This window comes from Brachionichthys hirsutus, unplaced genomic scaffold (genome assembly GCF_040956055.1).
Source record: "Brachionichthys hirsutus isolate HB-005 unplaced genomic scaffold, CSIRO-AGI_Bhir_v1 contig_978, whole genome shotgun sequence".
In the NCBI taxonomy this organism is placed as follows: Eukaryota; Metazoa; Chordata; class Actinopteri; order Lophiiformes; family Brachionichthyidae; genus Brachionichthys; species Brachionichthys hirsutus.
Genome location: NW_027180388.1, coordinates 23233 through 46184, shown reverse-complemented (window position 1 = coordinate 46184; position 22952 = coordinate 23233). Strand labels below are relative to the sequence as shown.

General features: G+C 43.7%; 2 protein-coding genes and 1 non-coding gene across 3 annotated transcripts; 1 reads left to right on the top strand and 2 right to left on the bottom strand.

The window, feature by feature from the left end:
• Positions 1-2737: 2737 nt before the first annotated feature.
• LOC137914447 (myb/SANT-like DNA-binding domain-containing protein 4) lies at positions 2738-6293 on the bottom strand. Its single transcript, XM_068757997.1, has 4 exons — positions 6171-6293; positions 4818-4913; positions 4441-4737; positions 2738-3493 (listed from the first exon to the last, which is right to left on the bottom strand). Exons 1-4 carry the CDS (start codon positions 6291-6293, stop codon positions 2738-2740), a joined length of 1272 nt encoding a protein of 423 aa, XP_068614098.1.
• A 1559-nt stretch (positions 6294-7852) lies between these two features.
• On the top strand, positions 7853-13504 carry LOC137914450 (L-aminoadipate-semialdehyde dehydrogenase-phosphopantetheinyl transferase-like). Its single transcript, XM_068758001.1, has 7 exons — positions 7853-8239; positions 8329-8442; positions 8523-8656; positions 9306-9423; positions 10022-10183; positions 12577-12645; positions 12839-13504. The coding sequence occupies exons 1-7, from the start codon at positions 8096-8098 to the stop codon at positions 12995-12997; spliced, it is 900 nt and encodes a 299-aa protein (XP_068614102.1). The 5' UTR covers positions 7853-8095; the 3' UTR covers positions 12998-13504.
• Positions 13505-13966: 462 nt separating this feature from the next.
• trnad-guc (transfer RNA aspartic acid (anticodon GUC)) lies at positions 13967-14038 on the bottom strand. The gene has a single exon. It is a non-coding gene; the product is annotated as a tRNA-Asp (tRNA).
• Between the last annotated feature and the right edge of the window lie 8914 nt (positions 14039-22952).

Sequence of the window (22952 nt, the reverse complement as noted above, 5' to 3'; positions counted from 1 at the left end):
ATAAGTAAAATATTCTGCGTTTAAATTAAAGAAAGGCTTCAGTTGAATTAAAAGCACAAGGGCGAATTAGTCGTTTTCTTCGAGCAGCATTCTCCCATTCTCTTATTAAACTTAACACTAAATGTAAACTTAGAATACAAGAGCCCACTGACCCTCAGATACAAATTACAAATTGCCTATAAATCACAGGTCCCTTCTCTTCATCATCAAGTCAACCTTTTAGCTATGTTTTTTTTAGGCTGGGTGGAAAAACAGGAATATCACATGCTCCTTTTGAAAACTACTGACAACCTCAATGCAGTACTCTGTAGAGACGGTTCCAATTTTATGCAGCAAGCTTTCTTGTAAAGACCCAAGATCACCTCTAAGGACCATCCACTCTTTCTCAAATCTCAAAACACTTGGGCATACCGAGCATCAGACATGCTTTTAAGGCATTAGACCTCTGAAATCCATGAGCAGAGACCTTTTAACTGTGACAAGAGTGAGCTCTGCACTTATGGGCCGGCAGCTTTTCGTTTTTATTATCACTGCCTGTGGAACTTCCTGTAAATGGCATGTGTTCAGCTCTTTCTGCTGTGATGTTCCTCTAAGAATCCTTGATGCTCCTCTTTCATTTTAAATATAAAGCTTTGAATTGTAATTTTGTACAGCCTGACTCGATGTTCCCAATTTACCTTTATTGCATCTGTGTGGATTTACCCCTCCGGACTGTGCCTCCACTTTCAGAGGGTCCAGACAGAAGTTGGTTGGGTCATTGCAATCCCCTTTTTATGACAACATTGTGGATTTTCACACCAGCTGTAAATCCAAAGAGAGCTAAAGAAGTACCTTTTATAAAAAGCTTTCATCTAAAAGGCAGCCAACAAACCCTGAAATGGAAAATGAAACTAGTCTTTGTGATTCGATTTGCCAGTTTAGAGTCCCTGTGTTGTTTGTGTGTGTTTATATCTATTGTGTGTGTGTGAAAGGTTATGTCGGCGCTTGGGTGACTTTCAATTTGAAAAGACATCAAATGAATTGATTTAAATATTGCATTATCACATCAACATGACATTTTGCAGCTCAGGTTTTGCAGTAAAACCTTGATCAAGGTTTTTAGTCTCTGTATTGAAGAACAACTACTTGAATATGAAATGTAAAAAAAAAGGCACGTGTCACTGAGATGCATTAGCTTTTTTGAAATCATCAGAATTCTAGACAGATGGAGAGTTGCGCTCTCAAAGTGCTGTTTTCACTCTTGCCGTCTTCTATTAGCATTGATCCAGGGAGTTAGGATTCCTGATGAGCATCGCCGCAGAGAAGTATTCTCTTTACTGTATTTCTTTAAAAGGTGGCACAAAGGCATGAAAGAGACCAAACGGGCTGCTTGTCAGAAGCAACAATGTGGAGCTTGAATGTTTTTACACAGATTTTATTTGACTCTGATCATTACAAACTGTATCTGGGAATTAGAACTGTGATCCTCAACAAATTTGCACACGTACTTAGATAGAAGTGAAGGTATTAAATAGAATGCATAAGCAATAACAAGAAAAAATAGATAGATATACAAGTGAATATATGTTTAAAATTGGTGGGGAGGAATCTGAGAGGATTGTGTTTTAGGACCTCCTCTGTCAGCGTGCGTGCTAAAGGCTGTAGTCACAAGGCCACCGGTGGCTAACGTGGTGGCAACCAAAGAACCAGCAGGTGTACGCCGGAGAAGAAGGAAGCCCTCAAGCTGGAGAAGGAGGCTTACCTGGCACCAGAGAGGTCAGTTACCTCTCCAGCAGCAAGGCACCGGGTGTGGATGAGAGTTGCCCTGAGATGCTGAAGGCTCTAGGCATTTTGGGATGTCTAGGTGGTGATGGAATAGTAGACCAACTCTTTACCCTTGCAAGACTTTCAGGGGTGACTACTCATCTGCTCTCCGTGTGTTTTTGAGGACTTTGGTGGACTTATGGGGTGTAAAGACTTTTTCTGATGTGCAACTCAGCCCCAATATAGGTAAAGTGAGTATCATGTCCCGTTTTTCAACATAAATCCAATGTTCTTAGGGTAGCACTTGTCTCCAGTCCTGTTTCTTCATGAACAGGATCTCTGTTGGCTTTGTCTGTGTGCGATCTTCGGCACACACTGGAGACATTTGCAGCAAAACATTTGGGGGAGGAGACCCTGGAAGTAGTCCAAGAACACCCTGGAATTACACACTTCATCTAACCTCGGAATGCCTTTTTTTTTTTTTTTTTGCTGTTGGAAGATAAATAGATACAAATGTATCCTGTAGATTAAATAATATTGTTTGTGCACACAAAAGAAGACTAAGACATCACGTTCCATTTTGCTTTCTGCATGCGTTACATTATTGCTCCAACCTTTAATGTTTTATATGGAACATTGTGTCCATCTAAAGGAGGAAATGCCTTTAGATGCCTTTTTGGAGCAATGTATTCAGGATGTGTGCCAAACAAGTTCTATATTTTATTATCTCAACATCTTTTCTGTCCTGTTGCCCATTTTGTGAATCTTAAGGCACGGCTTTATCATGTTCGGTTCAGTCCATCATCACAGCCTTGGCCAAATGTCTTGATCATTTAAATGCCTCATCTTCATCTATGGGTTTGAGAAACTTGTAACAGCCACTGATATAAATCCACATGTTGTGCATTGTTTTCAGAATGAACAGTTCCTCTAGCTAGCATCTCTTCGTCATTTTCAATCTTCATCATTCCTTTACATTTTTTTTGTCTTTTCCTCAGTGACCTTGATGCTCTTTGTGCAGCTGCATTCTCTCCTTCTCCACTTGAAGGCGCTCTCTCTCAATCTGCAGTCTGCCTGCCTCGAATGTGAACAACTGCAGCCTCTCTTTCTCCAGCTGCAGCCTCTCCCTCTCCAGTTTCAGCCTTTCTGTCTCCAGATCCAGCACTGACATCCAACCTTTACGTTCATTCTCTCTCTCCATCTGTCCGTCGTGAGTGGAGGATACGGACGACAGAGACGACGAGGATGGGCCTTCCTGTGACGGCGGGCAAGAGGAGGAGTCGACAAGTTCTGATTGGTTCATGAGCAGAAGCCTCAGCTTCTCCTTTTCCACCTGTAACCGCTCCCTGTCCAGTTTCAGTCTTTCCCTCTCTACCTCCATGTGACGAAGCTGCTCCTTCTCCACCATCAACAGCTCTTTCTCCACCGCCAGACGTTCAGTTTCAACAGCCAAACGCTGCTTTTCCACCTCGATGCGCTGCTTCTCAAAGGCGGCTGCACACTCAGCTCCCATGTTTTCACTGTCGGTTAGTCCCCCCGGCGCATGGACCGACGTCCCCATCCGGCTTCCAGAGAGCGGCAGGTCTCTGGTTAAGGTGAAGTTAGGAGACTTGGGGCGGAGGATTCCCAGGCCGTTGCTATAGTAAGCATCTTCATCATGCCCCTCGCCGTGTGACTCAATATCACTGAGAAGAGACGGAATATCATCTTCATCCATTTCTCCACTTCCGACTTCTCCATTACTATCCAGCTGGGAGGAGAGAGTAATATCAGTAAATTTACGCTCAGTTTACAGGCCATGGAGGACTTTACGAAAGCTGATTATATCACTGATAAAATATGAGGACGCGTGTAATACAGTTGCATTTTGGGAAATGCAAGCGTTTTAAAGATTAACCAAAGCTAGTGGCTTTTTCTTCCTCTGCAGCTGTAATTGATCTCTATAATTTATAATGTGTAGTTTTACTACAGTTATTGAATGCAAATGTGAGTATTTTGTACATTATGGGATTTGGTGGTATTATTTAACTTAGATTGGCCCTTGTGGGAACTAAAGTGAAATTTTCCTGAAAAGGCTTTTCCTTCGATTGTCTGGCAGATAAAAGTTGTTTCTTTTTTTTGTATAATCAACCTATTCAACAATACTTTGCAATAAGCAATAACAATACTTAAGCGATGAGGTGTAAAATGGAAGGAGAATGGATTAGAATTATTTTAATATATGAGTAAATTCCACAGTGTGAACAGATTGGGATTTGAAATGAATACAGGTCTTAATACTTCCAGGAAAAAGTAAAATTCTAATTAAATCCTAATTAATTAACACATCCTTAATTCCCAAGTTGAAGGGCTAAATTAAAGATGAGCCACTTCTGCTACGCAGTGTGCATGATGTGTCAAACACAGCTACCTCTGCTGATGAGGACATCGTGAAGCTAATTAAACCATTAGCAAATACACAACAGGCCAATTTTCTCAGAACAGGAATGGTTATGATGTGAGCTCTATATCAAAAAATAGTATTAAGTTGCTTGAGAAAATCATTTTGTCCTCATTTGCATACACATTTAATTATCCAACTTTAATCAGTATAACTCTTCTAAAGAGGCAATGAGTGTAAGAGTGAAGTTTTTATTGTGTACTATGAAGCACACACTTTTGTGGCACAGCGACAGCGATAATGAGTTTGTTTCTTACTCTGAATTCGCTGGCATTATCCTCCATCTTTACATCGGGCGGTGCCATCGTGGCCTGTCCGCTGGGCTCACCCAGAACCCCCAGTCCCGGCCAGTCACATTGACAATCATTTGGGAGGCCTGAGAAGTTTAGCAGCTGATCACAATCAGATCCCAGAGAAGCTGGCTCACGCTCAGAGGAGGACTGATCATACTCAGTCTTCAGGGCCACAGATGAGGACGAGGAGCAGAGAGACAGTTCAGTTTGAAGCTGTTTTCTTTTCATCAATGCGCGCCAGTCCAGGTAACGACGCTTCACCTGCACATCAGGACGGAAAGGAAGTAGCGTGCAGAAATTGAACGCATGAATGTGTGAATTGCACATAGACGTTAACTCACCTCAGTAGCGGTGCGCAGCTCTCCCTCCCCAAGTGAATTGACACCTTGTGCCACTTCCTCCCATGCCTGTCTCTTCAGCTCATTAATGGCTGTGTTCTGTTCACACACAAAGAGAAAAACAGGACTCACTTACCAAAACACTAGGATGTGTCATAACTTAAGATCCACTTTAGGTCTGTTGGGAATGTCATTGATGCTTAAAGCACAGCAATAGTGCCCAGTCCGGATCTCTGAATGGCCAGAGGCGCCGCATCAAACAGGCAGGCGGTGTAGGTTGGCTAGAGCAAGAATAAAGAGGTTATATTTCAAGGTGCTTGCTAAATGTCATGGGGCAGCACTGAATTTCGTGATCTTTTAATGATGCTGGCATCAGACACAGTGTGAGATAAAAGAAAAGAAACACTATTTTAGGTTTCAGGTGAAACAAACAAGATTTGACAACAGTACTAATATAAGGATAAACATGTAAATTGCTGTCTGCAGACTGATAAAATATGACTATGAAGTTCTGATTTATCGTCATTACATTTTTATTTAAAGACATCCAGCATGGCAGGAGAATTATCTTAAGTGCATGGGTTGCTGGATTAAGGAGTGTCAAAGTACTGCCTATCATCTGTCTAACAGTGACAGGGGGGGGGGGCTCAAGATAAAGAGATGATGCATTATGTAAAGAACAATAGAGGGTTTAGAAACGGTGCATGAGGGATCCCATAGCCGAAACCATAAGCAGAGGGACTATATTGCATACTTTATAGCTATAATAACATATCTAGATGGTGCAGGAGGGTGGTGTAATCAACAATGTCTCAAATCATAAAGCACAAGGGCAGAAAAGTCACCTCTGTCAGATGACCTTTACAACGGCTGTCTGCGAACTGCAGCGGTCATTAAAACCTGACCGGAGATTTAATTTAAAAAGGCTGTAGTGCATAAAATCAATTAACTGGGTTGACATAACTTTCTCAAGTGCCTTGGTTACAACAAAGTAATGGGGATGAGTAATGAAAGATCCAGGTATAGCAGATTCTAATTAATTATAGAGATGAGTGCTGATTGGTTGCTGATGACTTGTCCAACTTGTCTGTCACTAGAGAAGACATAGACAATGGAAAAAATAAGGGATATGGGAATGAGAAGTCTGTGTCGTACGTGCATCGGTTTTAAAATATCCGCACTGCAGACAGAGAGCGTAGCCTGCATTACGGCACTGTTTATATATCATGTGACGGCAGTCAATCATGGTGGTACTGCCATAGGGCATCTTTTTTTTATTACTGTGTATTATTACCTCACAATAAACCCTTCAATCTGTTACATTAAATGAGGAAAAGAAGAAGAGGGAACGTAAACCTGCTGTCTTGAGAACAACACGTTCCTCCTCTTGTCGATCTCCTTGATAAGCGTTTGTGTTTCTCTCACACTGTAGTTGCTCTTCCTTTTTCTCTTCAGGTGCTTCACCTGTAGGAAATCCATCTTGGGGGGGGGGATGCAACCCCCAGAAATGCCAAGAAAGAAGTCGAAATGACAGGAGAGAAGTGGGAGAAAATCAAAATAAAGGAAAGCGAAGAACTGAGGTGTCTGGGAAAAATATGATAGGGCAATTAAGAAGAAGAGGGGGGGAATGAAAAACACAACAACTGATAGATCACAGGTAAAGCTGGTCCTCGGATGGAGATGAGTGTGGATCTCCAGTAGTGTGGCTTTCCTTCAAATGTGCGGCGATTCCAGCAATCCTGTTAAGAATCATGCCGGGTGTTACAAGAGGTCCTGGATCTGTTTGAAGGACATGGAGAAAATGACAGGACGTAGTGTGCGTTGTGGTTGTGAGTTTGCAGCTGTCTTTGCTTCCCAATTTGGAAAAAGATTCCACTTCTTTTTGTCTCAGCAAGGATCTACAGAAATGTCATGACCCAACCTGCCTTACTGGACCGCTGCCATGTGGGCTTACGGGTAGATCTTCCTGTAGGAACAAGACAAATGTGTTCACATTACTGGGATACAGGTTAGTTAGATCAAGTCTTTCACATCTGTGGTGTGGGTGAATCATTACAATACATGACGTTTTACTGATGGAAAAAAAAAAAAACATTTTTATATCAGACTTCAAAAGTGGAAATAACCTAAAAGTGTTTTTCATGGTTTCCAGCAGGGGGGTCATTATTTCGGTTTTATCTGCAGTGGGGGGAATCTGCAAGCAAGGTAGAACAGTCATGTGTGTATGAAGGTGGATATGGGATATATCATGTGCGTTTCTTCTGTTTGCCTTCACGTGCAGTCAACAAAATGCCTGGAGCAAGAATGATTTCCGATATCTCTGAGAAATTCACAATTAAAATAACGATTTCCCCGGTTCAGTGGGAAATGGCATGTTTGTAACTACTCGAGTGCAACATTTTTATTATCAGAATCAGAAATATAACGTAATCCCGTGTGAATCTCTTACCTTCGTCTCCATAATTAATACATTTGGTGTAGTATATTGTGAAGAAGCTCACCTCACGCACACAGATGTACCGCAATCAAAACAACACCGTACGGTACAATTTTAATGCCGCGTTCACTTGTAACTCGGAAATATAGAAATCCCACTCTAAATGTGACTTTAAAAGCGCTGGTATGATAGAATGATTGTGATGGAAAGACTTCATCCTTACAAAAACTATTAATATATTATTCACACGAAAGATACTTCGCAAGATTAAGTAGTTACGTTTAAGCTAATTAAAATCAGTAATGATGCAGAAAAAGAAATATAGGAATCTTATTAAATTGGCTTGTTTGATGTTTTTATTGTGGAGGTTAAAATATGTCATATTTACATATTTATCTTGTTTCAGTAAAATGTTTCGTTATTCCTATATAGTCAGAAAACTGTGATATTTACTGCGGTTCCAACATGGTCTTTTAGATTTCCAATATTCATAAGAGCATTTGAAGCTATCTTTCGTTTTGCACTGATTCCATCGCTCCGATTGGCCAATCCTCCACCGCGCCCACTTATGACGACATTGAATCTCGCCGGGATCATGCGGGCGTGAGCGCTGCTGTCAAATCGACATGTAAACAAAGAGGGGAAGTTTGTACAGTAGTTAAATACATTAATTTAATTAAACCGCTGCTCGACCGCTCCGCTGGTGAAACGTGAGAGTAATAGGTGTCGTATTTCCACATCTGAGTCGCTTCCTGCATGCTAATACGCGATGCTAACATTAGCTCACTATCTAACTGAGTAGCGTGAAGTTTACATTCAGTCCCCGGGACGGAAGTGAGGAGACATGGGCTCTGTCCGCTGGGCGTTTCGCTGCAGTTCGTGGACTCCGAGTCGGTCGGACTGGTTGTTTGCGGCTCGCTGCATTCAGCGGGAGGAGAAAGACAGAATCGGGCGCTTCGCGTTTGCTAAGGATGCCAAAGCCGCCATGGTGAGTGTCTCTGTTCGTTTCACCGGTGCACGTTGACTTTATGGGCGCATCTGAACGTGCATGGCGGCTCCTGTGTTACCCCCCACCAGGCTGGCCGGTTGCTGCTGAGGAGATTTGTTTCGGAGCGGATGGGGGTTCCCTGGTCAGAGATCCGACTCGAGCGATCTCCCCGGGGGAAGCCTTACCTCGCAGCGCCACCGGAGGTACAAAGAGAGGCGTAAATGTCAATGTCATGTTTTTATTGTTGTTGTTTTTTACTAAACTACTGTTTGTCTGCATTCAGGTCATTCCAGGTCCGTCCCCAGAGTCCCCGTCCTGGAGCTTCAACCTGTCCCACCAGGGGGACTTCGCTGTTCTCGCTGCAGAGCCGGGGCTGCAGGTCGGGGTGGACATCATGAAGACCGTCATGCCAGGCACGTTTATTTATTAAAATAGGGGCAAATGTTCAACAATTTGAACACTTGTGGAGATTTGTAAATATTTTACTGGTAATTAAGCGATAACGTGAGTTTAATTGTCTGTTTGAGTGCAGCGATAAATAGAGTGAATTCACATTTACCAGTGATTTGTTTCAATAACGGGCTGGTCATCACTTTTTAGTTCGATTTGGTTTTGAATTGTGGATCACCGCAAAAGACTAAAGAACTAGTCTAATAGATCTGTTAATCTGTTGTTAAATTATTATTCCTGATACAGAACAGAGCGGCTTTGTTTGTGTATTCTCACACGCGACCAGCAGGGCGCGCTGTTGCCTTTTCTATGTCCCAATCCAGGGCCGCTTGTGTTTGCAGATGTGTGGATCTTTCTCCCTCTCACTGCCTCTCTGTTCTAATATAATAAGAGATGTTGCATAAAAAGCTGAATATATTATTATAACCTTACGAGTCCCTGACCTCGCCTTTCTTACGTAGGACACCCATTTCCCTCTGTCCATGTTGTTTCCTTTTCATCTCACGTGTTCCTTCTCTTTGTGACTCCTCTCTTTTTTCCCCTGTCCCTTTTTATGTGGCCTTTAAACCTCCTCTTCTTCCATCTCTCCCTCCTCCTCCTCCTCTCCTAAAGGTAGCGGCTCGGTGCCTGAGTTTTTCTCTATCATGACTCGTCAGTTCACGGCGTACGAGTGGAGCGTCATCCAATCGGCTGGCTCGGAGCACCAGCAGCTCGCCGCGTTCTACCGCCACTGGGTAAGCATGGCAACTGTACTAACCTTTCGCCACATTGCATCGCGTGTGTGTGTGTGCGTGTGTGTGTGCGTGTGTGTGTCTGTCTGTCTGAGAAGAAGCAATAACAAAGTATTTCAAGCACAGTTTGAACAAATATGCGAAAACTATAGAATTTATTTCATTCTTTCATTCTTTCTTTCATTCTTTCGTTCATTCTTTCTTTCAGTAAAAACTGTGGTGAGATTGAGAGGGTGGCACGGAGAGCTCAAGCTCTGATATCATCGGCGCACAGTTGACTAATGGCAGAGTTCGACAGTTGCCATAGCGATTAGCCATGCAATCCTGTTATAGTGGCTCATTGGCTGCTGAGCGGGGTCTGTTCTGGCTCAATGCTTGTGCTTCTGCGTGGATTTGTACACACACTGTTATACATGGGCACATACATTTCCATCTGTCGTGGTCTTAAGTTGTGCTGCTGAGCCCGAAGGCACGCACACACACACACACACACACACACACACACACACACGTAGACTGTCCTCCTCAGCTTCACCACACATGCTGAATCCCCTCTAATCCTTTGCTGTGTGTCACGCCGACGCCTCCGTCTCCCACCCAGGCCCTGAAGGAGAGCTTCATCAAAGCCATCGGCACCGGTCTCGGCTTCAGTCTGCAGCGGGTGGAGTTCCACCTGTCTCCCGAACCTGTCACACGGGGGCGCGTCCTGCGCCAGACCAAGATGCATCTCGATGAGGAGGAGGAGGAGGACTGGATATTTGAAGTGAGTCTGTCTGAGAAGCGATGTGAAGACTCGGGAGAAGTCAGAATTTGGCGATGCTTATTTACTTCCTCCTTTCATATTTATAGCATCGCTGTGATATAAGACTGGAGGGAGATTTGTGCCCAGCCATAGTAAGACAGTCAGAACAAAAGCAAGATTTAAATTCAAGATATAAAAAAAAATACGACGCAACACCCCAAAGAGATCTCTGAGCGCCGTGTGCGGTTTTCTACGTCTCCCGTTCTCCACAACGGTCTGCTTGAAACCGGTCTCCAGTTTCTTTTACTTTCAGATCAACTGATTTTTCTGACGTGATGAAAATTTTATAGCTTATTTTGGATTCCGTTTGTTTTATGAAAATTGTTCATGCTTCATTTGGGACCTTTTCAGTCTCTCCCCTGCCCGAGATAAGCCTCGTTTTTGAGAATAAATCAAACGACTGCTTCGACATTTCGGAGGAAACATTTTTTTTTTTCTGTTTTCTTTAAGAGGCGGGAGTCAATTACACCTAATTTTTATGTAATAAGAAGAGATACATCTCACAGCTGCATCTTTTCCTTTAGGTAACACGATGAGTCCTGTAAAATATTACTTGGCTACGTCTTTATGAGATGGCTTGCACATTAAAAAAAAAAAAAAAAAAAAAAGCAATGAGTGTCAAGCCATTTTTATATAGCGCCGTGGAAATCAATTACTTCAGAAGCAGTGGTTCAAAGTGCTTGGCGGCGCCGTGGGGGGCCGCCACATCCTGCTCCCCGGCGGCTGACTCCTGGAAAGCATCAGCAAAGTGAATCACAGGTGGTCTCACAGAGGAAAATACACACTGGAAAGTGCAACAGGGGGGGTCTCAAGTGGTCCTTCAGCCCTTCTTACACTGGCAGAGGAATTCCATTGCCATCACCCCCCCCCCCCCCCACTCTAATAATTCCACTTCCCATTTCATCTAGTTTCTCTCCTCTTAGTGACTCCTCACCTTTATTTCTTCATGTCTCTGTCTATCCTTTGTTTACTTAAGTATCGCTTCTTTTTTTATTTTTCCACCCCTGTATCCCCCCCCTCCTCTCACTCGCTCCATTGTGACCAGTGGCGGAGGGCTTAACAAGTGTCTGTGAAAAGGTGATGTCTCCTCTCCCCTCTGGGTGAGGGAGGCTTATTGCTCTTTTAGTGTCTGTGGGGTTTTTTTTAACGCCAGATAATAACAGCTCGCTCAAATCGATCGCACGTAGAAGGTAATGAATGTGTCCCCGTTTAATTATAGACTGCAGGGCGAGGTAAAGCGAGCCGGGATTCAGGACGCGGCGGTCGTTTCGGATACAAATGAGGAGCGGATGCGAGAGGGATCGTGAGAGAGTGAGACAAAGAAGGCTGGAGAGACGAGTAACGTCTTCATGTTGTTGCAGAAGAAAAATGTTGAACGCAACATCTGGAAAATAGACTAGAATAAATAAATAAAAAATATTGGATCTGATGCTATTTTTAGAATCACGCTCACCAAATCTGAACAGACACAGCTCGTCTGGAAGGTTTTGGGGGGGGGGGGGTTTGGTACATTTTAAGTCACTGTAATTGACTTAATCAGGTTTGTCTTACGTTCTACAGACAAGAACCGATCAAGAAAATAATCAGCACCTTCACCAACCATGAAATCAATCGTTTGTTGCTGCAAATATTCATCACAAAATTCATTTCAGAAGCGTCCTAAACCAATCAGAGAGCTTTAAGAATGACTAATGGATTGTCCAAAATGTAGGAGATCAAAGGTGGATGTGCTCGTAATTCCAAATATGCAGATCTGGTTATGACATTTTGAAATGATTTGCTGCAGAATAAAAGCGAGGGACGTTGAGTCCAACCTTGAGACTGTCCTCAGCGGAATGGCCAGATGTGCAGCTACTGGCGCCGTGTGCCTCGCATAACACAAAATAAAAAGGACATTTTTAAAGGACAAAATCAGATTTACCTATGAAGTAAAGGATCAAGTTCTTTAAACACAAGTTCACGTTATGTGCGGGGGGGGGGGGGTGCTTGCTGGTACCTCCTCACGAGAGCAGCGGCGCACATCGTCATTCCTCATCATTGTGGTCACGCAGCGGTCGGATGAACTCAAACGCAATCGATTTGTGTTATTTACTCAGAGAGCCGCTCGGAGAGAAGAGATGCATTTTCATTTCAGCTCCATTATGAGCCACTATTCTAGAATGGACACCCCCCCCCCCCCCCCCCCGACCCCCACCACCACCTGTCCCTCCCACATAAACACTCAGCCTTGGCCTTTAATATCCGAGTGTGTTTTTTGCCCATTACAACCACAATTGGTATTTGGAGTAGAGGTTATTGCATGTTTTTAGGCCAATGAAACCGGCTGTATGGTGTGTGTGTGTGTGTTTCTGCAGGAAAGCCTGCTGGACGCCGACCATCACGTCGCCGTGGCGCTCGGACCGAGCGACGAATCGGCATCTACGGTAAAGACCGGACATTCCAGAGCTTTCTATCGAGCCGTGTGATTGGTTCTTGCATTAATGAAGCAGCTTGTTGTGCCTCAGAAGAGTTGACATTCCCCTACTGATGCATTTGTTGTACTATTTTGGAAAGGGGGGGGGTCAAAGGGAATATGTCACCTTCACATGACTTTCGTTTCTTCTTCTCTCCTCTCAGTCGCCTCCTCTTCCTCCCACTGCATTCGAGCTGCTGTCATTCAGTGAGCTCGTCGCCTCGGCCTCGCCTCTGACGGAGGAAGACTCCTCTTACTGGGACGGCTTCGAGACGAAGGCCGAAGCCCCGCGGAGACAAAGAGACGCGCACACATCCAGATAGCGGCCTGTCTCACCTGCCGTGCGCACGCACACGCACACGCACACGCACACGGGCAGGGTGCTGGCGTGGAAGCTGCTTCCTCATTTGTCTCGGAGGACTTCAGGATCCAGGCGGAGTCTGACAGCGGCCGCCTTTAAATCCTCAGCTTGGATAAAACTGTACATACACACACAAAAAACCGCATTTAATGTCGTTGTTAGGTGATCTATCTTATATTTAAAGTTTATATTTAAAAACAATGTAATTTCAGGATTCTGCACTGAGCTCCTCCTTATTGATCCAACAGCCTTGAAACAAAAAATGCCTGGAGGGATCTTGAATGATAATTAGACCTGCAGGATTATAAGAACTAATTCTGTGAGCCGCTGTGGTCCTAACGTTCCTTCTGTGGTGCGTTTACATGCACAGAGCGCACAGTATGGATTCAATACCGTTTATATATCTGTGACATTTTAGTTCATGATCATTTCATGCATTTTAAAATGTAAAATTAAGTGTTTTTCAAGTCAACTCTGGAATTAAAATTAAATAAAAATGACTCCTCGTCTTTATTTGTATGTCCTCTCTTTTCTGTCTTGTCTCTCCGTGTGGAAGGGGATCTATTTTAATCGAGGACATTAAGTCGGACATGGCGTCCTCTCTCTCTCTCTCTCGCTCTCTCTCTCTCAGCAGGATCTATATCGCGGGATTCTGCGGATGAGAAACAAAATAGAATTTTTTCATCCAGATGTTGGAAATCTAGATGGTTGTCAATTTGAAGAGTTGTGATTGATGTATTTTCTTGAGCAGTTGATTGATTTCATAGGTTTATTTATTTATCGCCGTTGACTGTTATGGGCACAGGCGTGGATGACTGACAGAATAAAAATGAGCATGTGTGATTAAAGGAACTCCGATTGAGTTGCGTGACTCTAATGGAGCGAATGAAGCGTGACGTGGGGAATGGAGTAAAGCAGCCAAAAAGAACTTCTCCCCGTCGGGGAATCGAACCCCGGTCTTCCGCGTGACAGGCGGAGATACTGTCCACTATACTAACGAGGAAGCTACGAAGGCGTGCGGAAACTAGATGTTTTTATACTGTCATGACCGCCTGTACAAAACGTATTTAACTGCTATCCTCATCCTGTCAGCTCCTCTTCCTCATTTCCACAAGGTCCTGTGTGTGTCATTTGCGACCCCCCCCCCCCCCCGTTTCTCTTCCTACCCATGGATTCCTCAGATAAAGGAAGGGATGAACAGTCAAACCCGCTGTCCAATTAGCGGCGTCAGATCCTTCTGTTTGTTCACGGGACGTGCGCGAAGTACAAAGAAGGCACGTCGGCTTGTCAGCCCGCGCACGTTGTGCGTGAACGGCGCGGAGCCTGACAGCGCAGGCGTGCAGGCGCTGCCTCCAGCTGCAGCGAATTAGTGGGCCTCCTCCTCACTGTCAGCTGCGAAGGAGGCGAGAGGAGGCGGCGGGGTCAGACTGGGGTCATGCAGCACCTCCTGAGAGAGGGGCAGGCCATTTTGAGTTGCCTGAGGTTTACTGGCGTGTCGGGGAGGAGACCACTGGAAGATCCCCCAGAGAATATGACAATATGGTGGATGGAGAGGAGGAGGAGGAGTTGCTATTGGGAGTTTGAGACTTTTACTAGAGACCACCTGCCTCCATCGTCTGCCGTATCATTTCATGAATCTGATTAAAGAGAATCTGCATTTAGAGCCACCTCAAAATGTCTTACACAAGATCCACCCGGGCAGGCATCACTTTGGTTCTGATTGAAATCTCTCAAGCCCAGAGTGATTTCCTTGCGGCAGATTTAATTCCTCTCTGGTCAGAGGGAGGACATTTTCAAAGGGCTTTTCTTCCTCATGGATATTTGATTCTTTGGCGGGAGGCTACTTTGATGTAGCTGGCGGGGCCTGCGGCGGCAGAGGGAAGGTCGACTGAAGCCTTCCTTTCTCAGTCGAAGCTTTGAACGTGTTGTGGTACGGCGTCGCCGCCCGCGAGTGAAGACGACTTGGATTCCTCGCACCATGAGAAAATAGTTCCGGATGGTTTAAGCTCTTTGCACTTCAATCATGACCTCAGAGTCCGTTTCACCAGTTCCATGCATTAGGCATGCTCGTTTATGGACTGGAAAAGGTCAGGATTCAAACCTAGAACCTTCTTGCTGTGAGGTAACGGTGAGCCCTGACCGCTGCACCAACCCCTTCAGTGGTTTATATATATTATAATAGTGACATTCATTAAAAGGAGATCAATGTTACAGTTTTACGTCCGCCGAGGTTGGTTTGTTTGGCTATTATAGCAGGATAACTCAAGAAATTTCAGACAGATCTTGATGGACTTTTCAGGAAACGTTGGGAATGTCACCAGGAACATACATTTTAACATTGAAACCTCCCTTTAATGAGCTGCTTGGCAGAGGTCTGCGCTCTCTGAGTGCTTTTCTGGTTAATATTTATATAAAGAAAGAAAGGTGAACGTCTTATTTTACTGTTTCAATGGAAAACATTTAAAATACACACCACTAAAATAAAGCTCCTCGTTGCGTGACTCCGGTTGATCATTTGGACCAAATGAACGATCGAGGGAACATTTGGATCCGGCTTTACTTGTCTTATGAGAAGCACTGGGCTCCGATCAGCACTCGTCTCTGTTCTCCAGACAGCTGGTCTGCGTGTGTTTATGTCGGAGCATGTGTGTGCGTGTGCATGTGTGTCATTAGTCATCATCACTTGCTTTATTTTCTGCCAGCTTAAAAGCGTGTCCTGTGCAGCCCGATGTGTGATTAGAAAGTTACGCCGCCTTTGACACAGTCAGAACAGACTCGGAACAGGCCTGTAATACCGCCGCAGCCTAATCAGAAACATGTTTACACTTCTCGGCGCGCTCTGATTACAGACGCATCCACTGTGAGTCTGTCTGCATGCTTAAATAGCCATGGATTTGGGTGTTTCATAAGGTATAATAGTGGCAGGATGGGTGCAGGATGTGGGGACTATTCAGGGACCTGAATGAAGAATCTAATGCATAATCAGGAGTGGAAGGAGATGATGGGATCTGTGGGAGGGGGGCAGCTATTTGATGTTAGCTTGAACGAGGAAGAGGAACGATCTGCAGCCTTTATAACTTCTGCAGGAAGACACCGTTCACCTTTCTATGTCTCAAAGTGCGCATTGTAGGGTCTGTAGTTAATGAATTTTGCGTGGCTTTAATGTCCTCTGTCATGATGTTCAACAGACATTCCCTCCTTAATCTGCATTTGTGCTGCCATGAATGGGGTATATAAACTATAAAAATCCTTATATCCTGTTTGAACAATGTTTTTGAGGCCGGCATCGACATTGGAATCTACCTCAATAATAAGTTCAAGTATAAATTTAATCGTTTAAGATTTCCTTCAGAGGCGAGTTTCTCATTTGGCTCTGCAGCATTCAATCTGCTGACTGTCTGTATTGTGAGTTATGACAAATTAAACCTTGTAATCCTGGCGCTAATCCCAAACCCAATATCTTTCACCATAAATCAGATCCTTCTAGCATGCAGTGAGAGCTAACAAAATAATCACTGCCGAGGATTTACTTGTGTTTGTATCCGTGGAAACACAGAAACAGAATCTCCAAGTTATGACACTGCAAACGCGTCCTTTATGTGCAGAACAAGCAGCCTGAAGACACACATTCACACAACGTAATCACAATCTCTGATGCTGCCCTGTTCTCCATATGTAGCACCTACATCCATCCAGCTGTAAGACAGTGTGTGTGTGTGTCCTTTGCCATCTGCACAAAGGACACACACGCTTGCAGGCGAAATTCTGAACATTTGTTTGCGCAAAAGGTGAATTAAAGCAATTATAGAGAGACATGATTAAACGAAGGCCAGAAAGTAGTTCCGTCACTCTAAGCAAGGATCTTCTTCTGCCAACATTCAAGAAGACTTTGGTTAAATCTGCTTGAAATTCTCTACAAACCAGCAATTTTACGGGAGGCATTTGGACTTCATTCAAACTTTCATCCTGCCAAATGTGTCAGCAGGAGAAGGACTCGGAAATCATTTCAGAGCGTCTCAAACCCAAAGTGTTTTCAGCCCGTCGGGGGAAAGGCCTACTGCTGCTTTGGAGCTTTTAATTGGCAGGAATAACTGATTTGTAGAGCGAAGGTGAAGAGAGAGAGGAAAGACAAGCAAAAAAGCAGTTTGTGTGATGTTTAGGAGAAAACAAAGCAAAATGAAATGAAATGAAAAGACAAAACTGCTGCGAGGACACGCCCAACACAAGCCGATGTCGAGTTATTCAATCTGACAGACAGCTGGACTGGAGTTACAAACACACACACACACATACACATGCATACACACGCATACACAGCAATGACATCACATTTATCTACTGCTAATTAACAACTAACTCATTTATAAAGAAAAAGTAAACCAGGACATCAAAATAAAAGCATGTAAGAGGCTGAGACTGAAATCACTGAAGAACAGCAGGAACATTCTGGTTCACAGGCTGAAGTCGCTCCGCTGGAGGGGGGGGGGGGGTCAAACAGCTGCATTTCACATCGTGCCCTGCACACATACACAATAAAGTAATCCATGTACTTTTGTGATTTGTGTTGACATTAGGAGTTTCCTGTGGGATCGAACCCTCAGACCCCCCCCCAATAAACCTCACTGCAGGGTAGGAGGCAAAGTGTGTGTGTGTGGACATTCCCATGTATGCTCTACGTGCCATTGAATGTCAGTATAGGCCGTCCTGCTCGGTTCTTTTTTATTACGACGACAGCAAATATTAGTTCTCAGAGGATAAATCATGGGGTATAAAAAACAACCCGTCCCGGGCTGCTTAATCCAAATACTCCACGTGACGGATGATCCTCATCCAGACGGCAGCAGGTCTGTGAGTTTTCATGATTGGGTTTTTCCTAAACGATCCGAGTCAGTGACCTCCAGGAGCGCCGCCAAACATGCAAGGAGAGACAGCAGCTTCGGACAAAGAGGAGGGCCGGTCATCACTGGAGTTGCAATGTGGAAGCAGCAAAGAGCTCGGGGGGGGGGGGGCTCATTTATCTCTGAAATGTTTTCTGCCTTTTCATTTGTTACAGAAATGACCACAATGCTTTCCTCAAACTAATCCCAAAGGCCGCTACGTTGTTAAGATGATCCGCTCCACTAAGAACGCACACAATGATTTGAGAGAACGTTAGATCATCGAGGACGCCGCAGTCAGCCGACGCGGCCGGGGATACAGTAAAGCTGCTTCACCTTGGACATTTATGACACCTACAATTTTACTATTGTTGTTTTTATGCCGCTTTGTTTTTATTACCAGTTAAAATAAGATAATCATTAAAACGAACAACATATATGTTTTATTTGTAGGAGACAGAAACTACCCAGAAAAAATATGCAAATAACCACAGAGGCACACGCTTAAAGTAAAAATAAATAAATAAAAATCCCCTCACTTTAAATCCCTCGAGTGTCTTTTATCTATAATATGAAAACATGCAGTTTGAGTAAACACAGTAATCCATCATACTATGTCAAAGCCAGCCTGATAAATCACTGTGTAGCACCATTCTTCACCACCAATCACAAAACTGACACAAGGATGAAAGCAGACATGTAAATGTTTTAATGAAATGCAAAAGACGTCCTCCATGAGGACGGCGGCCATTCATCACCGCAGCCTGATGGCAGCTCGCAGGTCAAAGGCCTTGAAGGCCTGAGCAGCGTTACAGGGGGTCAAGTGTTACCTTGCTCTCCCTCCCAGTGTTGTCACTACAGTCGTGCCTCGCCATATCGGCGCTCACTTTCCGCGGATTCACTGCACGTGTCGCGGATTTTCTTGCCGAACATATGAATTCATATATCGCAGATTTCCCTCTATATCGCAGGATCTATAAATCTATATCTATAAATGTTTAGATTTCTATTACTTTCATTAATTTATGGATAAAATGGGCATTTTCTAGCAAAAGAAAAATGTGTGGAGCGATTGAATTTAAAGTCCTGGATGGCCTGATAAATGCACGTACACACACTCATTCTCACACGCAAACGCAGCGAGAGCTGTTGTTTCAGCTGAGGACAGCAGACCAATAGAACAAGTTCATAAAGGCCGCATGTCAATCAGGCCGTGGAGACGCTGTTTATTCTCTGCATGCTTGTGGGTGCAAAAGCACAAATGTCCCCAAACAGAGGACTCGTGTTTGAATGAGGTGAGGAGAGGCTGCATGTCGATGCGCTCGTTCCTCTGCACAACTAAGAAGTACTGTTTTCATTTTATTTTTCTCATGTGGAAAAACTTTTGCAGCAATCAACTTTTCCAAGATAGAGAAAATTAATGTTCATCGCTAGCAGATTGCAATGTTGTCTCAGTGTTAGATAAATGAAGCATGTTGGAAGAGTTTTTAAATTCTAAGGAGATGTGTCATTTTGGCTCTTTAGATATTTGGGGGGGGGGGGGGGTTTACGCTGACCGTGGCTGTTAAATCTCATATGACACAGAATAAGGACAAAATTCACACTTAAATGACATCCAGTGTGGCGTTGCTGCTATGAGAGGAAGCCTTCTCCATGCATAGACTTGCATTTGGTTGCAAATATCAGCCTACTTTTATTACTAAGCATGTTGAATTTTAGTCAGACATAATATTAAAGTAGTCATAGTAGTATTCGTTCAAGATTTAGGTAAATGTAAGTGAAAACAAAACTCAGGCTTTTTCTAGCCAAGCATTCTTTTCCTAGAAAAATGTCCCGATGGGATGTAAGCTCCAATTTGGCTCAACCCAGACTGCAACATATTTGAGTGTCCTGGCATCTTTTTAAACCTCTTATAAACAGCTTGTAATTTGGAGTAGCAGCAGATAAAGACTCCATCAACATTCTTGTTGTTGCGCTTTGGGATATTCAGTCATTTGAAAAATATAGAATTGTTTTTGTCAGCTTATTTTAAAGCTTAAAGAGAACAACGTTTTGTTCTCTTATATGGATTGTTGTGCCACCGCTTTGAGGGGGCTGGAACCTTTCACAGGTGGGGCGGGGCACCTTCAATGCTAAATGGCCTCTTGTTGACCTTTTAACAAATTCTACTGAAGTAATTCAAATATTTATTTCTTGATAAATCCCCACTCTCTGGTTTGCAGAAGTTCTAGCGCCGTGATTTGTATTAAACTGATGAGTAATCCTCTCCGGCCTGATATTCCTCAGCTCTCAGAGAAAAACGTGGTTTCATTCCAACAGTCTCCAACAGATAACAACCAGGCAGCATGCTGGGAGTGCGCGGGCTAATTTGACAAAGAATTTGGATTTGTGTATTTTTATATTCAATACATTTCTCTCCCCAACTAACTCTTAACTTTTCTCCTCTCATCCTTTATTCATTCTCCTAGATTCAAACTAAATCAATTTCTCACATTTCTACTCCTCCCCTCTCTACTGGGGGTCAGACGAACATGTCAGATATCACACAACACGCATTGACTGACACCGGAATAAGAACACCGACACACAGAGGATCAAAGCAAAGATAAAGCAACCCTCAGCATGCAACACGGCCTGGCTGCTGTGTGCTGAGTGATTGGGTCGAGGTGGCCGTGTCCTCCACACAAATCCACACAATCACTTATCCATGCACCCTTTCAGGCCTCGGCAAGGCGGTGAAAACCCACAAGAACCCAGACGTGCAGCAGGTGGTGTGTTCCACTTCTAATTAGCTGGCTATTTGCAGCAATAATGGATTTCTCTTATAATTTATACCGAATGATTACATTACAGAGCAATCTGATTTGGTCTAAATGAGTATCTAATGAGAGCATGCTAATGAAATTTCAGGATGCTCCAGGAAGTAGGAGGGTATGGAGAGTGTATCCTTAAATTACACCCACAGTACACACAAATATGTATTATGTAATGAGTCCACTGTGTTGTATACTACTTATCAGCTGCAATAAACAAATTGAAAACACACACAAAGCGATAAACTTCCTATTTATTCCAAATTCTAATTGTGTGCTGAGAGCGAGTCAGACGCTGTAAAGCTGTGGGGCTGGATATAAAGGACGAGCGGACCCCCAAACATCCCCTACACACTCCCTTTAAATGCTTTCACATTAAATGACACTATTACCATCATTATTGCTACTAATTAATGCTGATTTAATTAGAGCAGGCAATAAACTTCCTTCGGTTGATTGCACTGTTGTATTTATCAGAAGGGAAGCAGGTCCGAGACGTTCGGCTGGGCTTGTGTTGCGTTACTTACCAACCGACACAAAAGCAACATGAATGTGTTTGATCACAGCGGAACATCCAGGCTGCACCTTACGTCCACTGCTCCTCCACAGCAGGCTGGACTCTGATGCACAGTGAATAAATCATAAAGACATGCGACAGGTGGACTTGTTGGGATGGTTTCGGCTCTCACACGCGTGCAGATTTGTGCAAAGGGCATCCTACGAACACAGCATTGTGAGGTTGCCTCCACGATCTTTTAATTTGCATGGATCAACACTAATCCTCCAATCCGGCCGATCTCTGGTGACCCTGGTGGAAAATATCAGAGCGAGGCGGGACATGGGGATTATTGCTTGTTTGGGATGAAGCGAGCAAGCCTTTCGTTTAGTTTGCAAAGATTCTCAGCAGTGTTTTCCGCTTGTGTGGTTTTTGAGGGTTGCTGAAATCATCAGTCGGTTAAAACTCGTCAACGAAGCCTCGAGATCTTTACACAGATTTTAATATGCAAATCAAAGATCAAAGATTTGTTATGTTGGAATTTGAGCTTCTCTGCTGGAATTAAAGCTGAATGGGGTGTAAAAAAGAACTTGGCAAGGGAGGAGGGTGAAATGAGAGAGCTGAAAGAGGAAGTGAAGGACGGGAGGAACATTGAGGTAAGAGGGCAGACGTGACAACAAATAATAAAACAATACAGAAATACACACAGAGAGGCTGGCGGGGTGGGGCGGGGCATTGGGCGTGGCCACGGTGTCTGTAGTTTATTACCTAAAAAGATCCATGGGGAAGATGAAGGTCACCCCTTCCTCATATATCTTATCCACGTTTTTAATGGTCGATGCTATACCTCTTTTAAAAATGCATTTTTGTTTTTGGATTGAAATAATAAAGATTATCTTAAATGGTATATATGTTAATTTTAGAGTGTGACCAAACCTCTTAAGACAAGACTTATGATAAATCCTCCCATACATGTTAATACACATGCATGTTAATACACAAGCAATTTTGAAGTAGAGAAAAAGAAAAAACAACTTAGTAGCGGGTTATAATCCTATCTGTGTGGAGTTTGTATGTTCTCCTCGTGTCTACCTGGGGCTTCTCCGGGATCCTTCCACCTCCAGAAGCATGAAATTTGCACCAATAGATTACTCTAAATTCCCGTCCAAGACGTTGGTCACGCTAAATGTTTTTTTAAGGAAAGCTTGATTTGCGTACAATCTGCACACAATTAGCATCTAGTGTGATTTAAGCTCATTAAGCCTATTGACCCTGCTTTGCGCTTCATCCACTAATGAAGATTCATTGAAAGAGAAAATGTATTTGGCAGACCTTCAGTTTGATTTCATGCTTTTGGTCCAGCGGATGTTGAAATGACCTCACAGCCAGAAATATTTGTTTTAACTATGCTACAAAATGCAAATTAAAAGATGTCGCAGTAATAGATAAGAAAAACAAACAGTAAAGCCGCAGATAGAGATTAGAAATATATGAAGCAAGCAACAAAGCATTCATCGTCAAGAGGTGAAGCTGAAAGGGAAACACACCAAACTATTTCCTGCGCTCAATACAATCACACAGATCAGAAAACGTTTCCGCCACAGACGCACCCATGAATAATGAATGTATAATTCTCTGAGAGCGAGAGCGCGGTCTGACATTCACACACTTCCATGTACAGTCTAGCCCCCGTACCACCTCATAACCCGGCCCCCGCTTAATTGGGCTGAT

Excerpts from the sequence above, each read along its gene's own strand:
- LOC137914447 (XM_068757997.1), bottom strand. The coding sequence starts at position 6,293 with ATGGATTTCCTACAGGTGAAGCACCTGAAGAGAAAAAGGAAGAGCAAC. Across the intron at positions 4,914-6,170 it reads TGTTGTTCTCAAGACAGCAG|AACACAGCCATTAATGAGCT; the intron begins GTTTACGTTCCC and ends GTGTGTGAACAG. Across the intron at positions 4,738-4,817 it reads AGCTGCGCACCGCTACTGAG|GTGAAGCGTCGTTACCTGGA; the intron begins GTGAGTTAACGT and ends CCTGATGTGCAG.
- LOC137914450 (XM_068758001.1), top strand. The coding sequence starts at position 8,096 with ATGGGCTCTGTCCGCTGGGCGTTTCGCTGCAGTTCGTGGACTCCGAGT. Across the intron at positions 8,443-8,522 it reads ACCTCGCAGCGCCACCGGAG|GTCATTCCAGGTCCGTCCCC; the intron begins GTACAAAGAGAG and ends GTCTGCATTCAG. Across the intron at positions 10,184-12,576 it reads AGGAGGACTGGATATTTGAA|GAAAGCCTGCTGGACGCCGA; the intron begins GTGAGTCTGTCT and ends GTGTTTCTGCAG.